Source organism: Pollicipes pollicipes, unplaced genomic scaffold (assembly GCF_011947565.3).
Source record: "Pollicipes pollicipes isolate AB1234 unplaced genomic scaffold, Ppol_2.1 Scaffold_4740;HRSCAF=5597_pilon_pilon_pilon, whole genome shotgun sequence".
Taxonomy (NCBI): Eukaryota; Metazoa; Arthropoda; class Thecostraca; order Pollicipedomorpha; family Pollicipedidae; genus Pollicipes; species Pollicipes pollicipes.
In genome coordinates this window covers 41149054-41156100 of record NW_023596545.1, presented here as the reverse complement: position 1 = coordinate 41156100, position 7047 = coordinate 41149054, and the positions used below count along the sequence as shown (strand labels likewise).

The 7047-nt window shown below is 52.0% G+C and overlaps 1 protein-coding gene across 1 annotated transcript; it reads left to right on the top strand.

The window, feature by feature from the left end:
- Nucleotides 1-4523: 4523 nt before the first annotated feature.
- Nucleotides 4524-6644, top strand: LOC119099228 (uncharacterized). Its single transcript, XM_037222343.1, has 4 exons — nt 4524-4742; nt 5110-5265; nt 5703-5868; nt 6277-6644. The coding sequence occupies exons 1-4, from the start codon at nt 4524-4526 to the stop codon at nt 6495-6497; spliced, it is 762 nt and encodes a 253-aa protein (XP_037078238.1). The 3' UTR covers nt 6498-6644.
- Nucleotides 6645-7047: the final 403 nt, after the last annotated feature.

Here is a 7047-nt window from a genome sequence, read left to right as displayed (position 1 = left end):
CCCCATTGTGAGGTGTTTCTCCCCTTCTGAGTGTTGTGCTGGGCACCTGCAATGTATATACTGGCCCCACCCACCATTTTTCAAGGAATAACGGCTCAGAATTTGACCGGCGTAAAAGGCATTTAAAAACGGTTATATTTGTGTTCGTTGGTAAGATATGGCAGACGTTTGCTGGGCGTTTTCAGTCTGTTATACCTGCATAATGAAATGAGGCAAGAACACCGCATGTGCATCGCATTATCGTTATACTGCTGCAGCCTTGCTTGTAGCAAAAGTAACTTATCGGTATATGTTTCGTAGGTTGCTGGTTAGAACTGTGGGTGCACGATAGGGCAAACGTATAAAACGCGCGATTGTTTTTCAGGCTGACCACATACTGACAAAATGAAAGGCATTCACCCTTAAAGGTGGCCTGGCAAGTCAGTAAGTAATACAGGAGAGTTATCATAGATAACATTTGAAAGTGTGCGTATTATACGACGGCACTTTGGAACCAGGACCAGGACGTGTGCCTCTGACGGTCACAAATCATCTATTCAAAATCAGCGATGCTGAGGCTTTTTCAGCATGGCATCCGAGTTTCCAAACTTCCGTACTCGACTTGACTCAGCCACTTAAAGGCTAGTAGCCATTGCGCTAAAGGAACATCAACTACAATACCACATTACGATATTGCTCTCTTTAATCACAATGCGCCACTTTTACCAACTTATCCCTTGCAGTTCTGCTTCTTCCTTTTGCTTATTCGGAACTCCCCTGCCACTCCACCCCTCCCAGATAAAAATACCATTGCTCTGCGTGACTGCTTTTGCGCTCATAACTCGCTGCACGGAGGAGCTTGTCGCGTCATCCGTGATCCCAGTCCAAAAATAAACCGCCCAACAGGACTGGCGACGGTCTTACGTGTCGTCCAGCGCCCAGACACAGCCCGCTCGGGTCAGGCTGGCCGCATTTGGCCAGCTATCAAAGACCTTTCTTCGACAGCCAGGCGGCACAATGTGCCCGCCCCGGGCTCATACCCAGTACCGTCGTGCTGCAAGCCAAGCTCCCTTCTATTGACCAAGGGGCGCCCGAGCCTCGCGCCCGTGGCAATGGCAGCACTGCGCGTTTCCTGCATTCGTGCTGGAATTCAATGCACAAAATAAACACGTCGAAGTGGTCTGGAGCTCCCGCAGAATTAAGCGATGTTAGTACTGTGAGTCAACTAAGGTTTAATTACTTAATGCAGCCAGAGCAAAGACCACCACGAATTCCATACCATTGAGTTCAGAAACTCTCTCCCGCCGGCGTCTACACAAGCAAAGGCCTTTCATGGCTCGCGCTAGGTGACGGCATAACACAAGTGAATCAGCCGCTTGTTCACATTCTCCGAGACACCAGTTGCGTATCGAACGAATGCAAAGCCTTTTGAACGCATTAGGACGCATTTTGCTTCCTCGATTCTCCTACGGAAATCAGACTTGTCGCTACGCGCCTTTTCGCTTCTCATTGGTGCGTTAGACGCTTCTGTGTTGTGGCATCCCACGCTTTTCCTACGTGATTGCTTTTGAGGATCTTGCTTAAATGAGGACAAAGAAGAATCCACCTCGTATCTTACGACTCTGCTTCGCCGTGCAAATACTCGCCTGAAATGATATGGTTCGACCAGAAGTGATGGAAGTGTTAAGGTGCGCGTTCGCCGTCGATAGATTTGGCAAGTCTATAAAAACAGTGGTCTGCGCCGCGACTTAACTAGGCTTTCAGCTGATGCACGAGCTCATCCTATGTAGCATTAAGAGCTTCACTTATGGCACCTATTTAAAGTAGTATCCAGCAATTCATAAGACGTCTCCCTAATCCCCGAATCTATTAGCACCCGTTGTATTAGGTTTGTACCGTACTCCTTCGTACCAGGACCTTCTAAAAAAAAGCCTGCGAGAATATGTGATTGATCGCAGGCTGAGAACAGTCCTGAGTCTTGCGTGGGTCGTTCACTATCGCAACAAATGTGCGTGACCACTTCAACCGTCAGTAACATTTCCCTTTTGGAACGCTTAGACGCACAACATATTTTGTCGTTTCGGCATGGTTAGATCACGGCGTTATTTCCAGTGTAGGCACTTATTTAAGCGTATCCAGGAACGCATACAGTTTGCGGTGAACACGACCAGGAAACACCAGCAGCGGAGAGCGGACAAACTGTCTATTTGCAGTGGAGTGCAGAATGTAAAGACTATTTCCACATGACCCTCCAATTTGGTGGCGCATTCGGGTGCACAAAGACCCCTGATTTCGATTACTGCTAAAATGTGAGCCACCACCCTCAAGCAATGCCCATTTTCAGGGAGAAGTGTGTTGATTGTCAGTCAATAGAAGTGCTCTTGTTTACAATAGAATGATACAGCTGTTCTGTGCGTGTCTTGGACCAGACTACTTACATAAGGGGGCCAAAACTACTGGGGAGCAGCTTACTTACATAAGGAGGTTAAACATTACTGCAGAGTGCTTTGATGATCCAGAAGGTGCTTACGAAACCGACCAATGTCACTTACGTAACCGTTGTCGCTGGGTTTGAAATAGTCGTCACGCCGTGGAACGTGTCTCATGGCCGCCGGGGAGCAACAGCCCCACGTCGTCACGTCATGACCACCGCTCTGGTCATCCCGCCATTTGATAACGATCACAATATCGCCAACGCTGCTTGCTGAGATCTTGGGGTGCAAGACGCGGTCTCTGCGGCCCCGGTGTTACCTCAGGCGGGAGGGGCAATCTCTGTACCGACGGCACTACAGACCCTGAGGCGGCCCCGAGTGTCACCTCAGACCGCGAGCTGAGACGGCTGGGTCAGCATACAGGCCGCCTGACCGCGGCGGTGCTCACCGCGACACTCAGGAACGAGGGTGGGGTGAAACAGTGTCCGTGCGGAGCTCCGCCGACGCGTTTTGCTTGAGACCTGCGTTGTGAGACATGCGATCTGTAATTAACATTAGGCGGCCCTGTGCTGGCCATGGACGGTTCCCACGCAAGCTGTCAGAGGGTGAGACGTTTCCAAGCCATAGTTGGCATCAGATTACTTGCGACCAAGGCTCAGGGACCCCTCAGATGCCCCCCCCCACCCCTATCGACATGACCCGGAAATGTGAGCACTGGATTGAAGGTCGACACTTCTCATAAAGCATGTTGATGGTTACTTGTTGCCGCATTTTGATCGGGGATCTTCTGGTATGTTGAAAGCCGGTTATTTTCGACGCAGAACCTCATCATTGCGAAATAAAACCGCAAGCTCTGGCACAGCTCGCAGTCGCGCTCGATATTAAAGTAACAGGTTCACGTGACTGCTTCATTCATTTGTGCGCAATGACAGAGCGAGCGCAACAAGTGCGCGTGGGCCAATTTGCAGGAGACTTTAAATCCATCTCTCGTGCCTTGCGGACCTAGCCAATTTGTGCATCTCATGCGTATTTGAATTACGTCCGGGAAGCTGATCGTTATGTTAGGTTTTCGTTATGAGTCCTCACGCTAAAAGTCACCAAGTCCACACATCCCAGGAGGTTGAACTGGTTGAAACGACGATTTCATGCAACCTGATTTCAAGGTTTCATTGAACATGCTGGTAAACTGAACAACGAGCATTTTATCAAAGGAGCTTGAAGGTCGCAAAACGAGAAGTTCAAGTTCCTTGTTGATTCCATGTTTTGTTATCTCCGCACTCTGTCTGTGAAGGTCGGCATTTTGTATTCAGTTTGCATGTAGGTGGCACTGCTCGACTGACGCATTATGATCTCCCTGTAATGTAACTGCACTATGCTGCCCTTCGTTGGCAGCATTGATCATCACGGAGGCAACGTCACACACGCCATTTATTTCGTGTTGAACACAACTAATGTGACATCTATGGGAGTGAAAAACTCTGGTTGAAGCACCATTTCGGATTAATAAGAGGAAAACTGCAAACATTGCATGTCGTTGGCACCAGGATTTAGATTAATTTGCACTTAGCCGCGAGACTGCTTTAAATCGTTCGCAATTTGTGTAGTTAATGACACTGTACCTGCGTACTTTGGACTATTCCTATGCAGAACTCATCCTGAGCAACATGTGCCACCGCTGTGATATAGGAGACAGCATAAAGCACAACATTTTACAGATGTACAGAGAACTAGGCGTGTCATCGCCCGAAGTGCTCTCCTGCCAAGAAGGAGGTTGTCCGTAAGTTGTTCGCTTAGTGTTCCTTCTTACAGCCGGAGGCGCTCCACCGAGGGCCTCGCCTCCGCTCCAGGCCTCCGTGAGGGAGGACCCAATGAGCATTGCGGTCACTCCCCACGCGCGCAGCAGATGGTATGGCGCGCAGCCCCGCCCGTTGCCATCCAGACCGATCCGTGTCCGTGCCCCTGCAATACCAGGCGCCGTTGCCGGCCGGCGGGCCTCTAACATGCAGCAGCAACCCCCCCCCCCCCCCCCCGCCGCCCCCTCAGCGCCGGGGCGAAGGGCGCGCCGGCGGCTGTATATAAGGTCTGCGTGTTGGGCGGGCGTCACTCGCCATCATGAAGCTTCTGGCCGTGCTGTGCGCGTGCGCGCTCGTCGCCGCCGACCATCACGGCGGAGAGGACCATGCGCCCTCTTCGGCCCAGCTGGGCACAGGCCTCAACTACCTGTTCCGCCGCTTCCTGACCATGTCGCAGCCGGACCAGATCAAGCTGCAGGACGCGCTGGACGTCAGGTGGAGGCAAGACATGTACTCCAGCAACCCCGTCGAGTCGTCGGTAAACAATTGCGGTCGGCGGCGAAGTCCGTCTGGCAGCCGTAGGGCTGAGCTGAGCTAGATGATGCGGAACAGACGTCAGCATGTCAAGTGAAGTGCAGGTTTTCCAGGGCCTGAGCCTTTCCAGGGCCAGAGCAGGGCCAGGGCTTTTCCAGGGGTTTCATGGTACCTGACGTTCCGGAGATTTAGAAGTTCCAAGCGTTTATGTTAACCATGTTAACCATGTCGCCGTGCAGCTGCTTACAATCATGCCTTTTAGGGCTTGCATTACAGCAATGCTCTGCAACAGTGTGAGTTAGAACCCATCTCCTTTCATGACCAAGCGTCTCGTTGTCACCCAATGACCGGAGTACGCCTTGTCCCCGCAGCGGAAGGCAATCTTTGACGGGGCCGAGAAGAACACCTTCTCCCACATTTACAGCATCATCTCGCCTGAGGCGAAGGGCTTCGACGGCACCGGACAGTGGATACGGCACAACGCCCTTGACGTCCTGATCGGCTGGCATCATGGGGCGGCCTTCAAGGTGAGGCAAACGACGAGGTCAGACGGAGAAGCTTGCGCTCGCCCACAGAGATCGTCGACACCGGTGCACGGAAGCAGACGCTTGAACCACACAGGTGGAAATACCGGACATCTTCACCCGGAGGGCATCGGCAGGGGGGAACGCCTACCACGCGACGTCCATTGTTTTTGTATTCAAAATCAGTGGCATGGCAGACACACACACACCAACTGTGTATTTTTAGTGGCGTAGGTTATAGCTGTAAATCGTGTAGTTTTGCTCTGAGAAACTGGATTATGCGACTTTTACGCCAAAAACGTAAAGTGATACCCAAAAATATACGAATGTCTGCCTTGAGACGCTGGCTACAGGTGTTTTCTGTGAAAACGCTGTAGGCTGAAACCTGTATTGCAAAACCACTGTCGTTGTTTCACTTCGATCACACTCTCGTGTTCTAGATCCACATGTTAACGGATGGCGGAATCCACAAGGAAGTTGTGCTCGGCAATCCTCTGGACCGCGAAGGCGCCAAGTTCGTCGCTATCGCCCCCAAGTCCACCCTCTGGACCATCGAATCCGCCTCGGATGAGACCTTCGCCTTGTTTTCCCTCGTCGCTGTCCCAGGTAAGTGGTATTATTCGCACTGGAGGTAGGAATCGGTGCCTCGTGGGTTTACGCCCAGTTTGTGCCTGAGCATTCGTACCAGAGCAACCTTTAGACCAACATTGTTTTGCTGAATTAAACGTGCATGAAATTTTTAAAAACTTGCACACTTGCGCACATAGTAATTTATGGGGCACTGTTTCACGAATAAGCTACCTTAAATGGACTGCATCCACACACGGTGTCGTTCACCGGCAAAGTGAAGACGAAAAACGACAGTCCAGTGTTTAGCATATCAAGCTATTATAATATTAGTTACTCATTTTTGTCACTGTCCCCGCCACCAGCATAAAGTTTGTGCGTAAATCACAGCTGTTAACGACTAAGGACAACAGGAAAGCTCAGGGCGTGAATTTCTCATGATTGCAGGCTGGACAGAAGAGGGTTTCGAAGAGTTCTCGCTCAAGGACATGGGGACCAAGTTCCCTGATCACTCGGAACTCTTCAAGGCTCTGGCCACGCCAGGCATCAGCAAGAGTGGCGACCACGACCAAGATGATGACGGCCACCGCCATCACGACCACGATGATGATCATCATGGTTACCATCACCACGGCCGCTACGGCTATCGCAGCCATCACCGCCGCTAGTCCTTTACAATGTGGTGATATGCCTCATACGAGCATATCTTCGGCTTGAGATGGACATCGGGAGCAAAGTGACCCGCTTCGATTGTTTCTCACCTCTCACGCGAATAAACCCCGATCGCGAGAGTGAACACCTCGCGCAGAATGTGACGGCTCGAGCTGAGTTGAAGGCGCGAGCTGCGACTGCCCGGCTGACTAGAGCTCGACAAACCCGTCAAACCGTCTCGCCCTTGGGGGCATGAATCTTGCAACGAATGGGCCTGCTGCCTGCCTTCTTGGCGGATGTCAACGTTTCCTGAGTCTTTTCTCATCTCCTGCCTATGTGTCGACGCCGCTGCCCCAGCCCAGGGTGTTCTTAAGCGGCCCGACGGGGAGGGCGCAGAAGGCGGGCCGGCGGCCGCGTGATCTTTACCTCGGGTTATCGGACCGGCCGGCTGACGACGACGGTGGGGGAGCGGTGGTCCAGTACCAGAGGCTCACCTCACCAATGGAGGAAGCAGTAGTCAGGTACCAGAGACTCACCTCACCGGCGGAGGGAGCGGCAGTCAGGCAG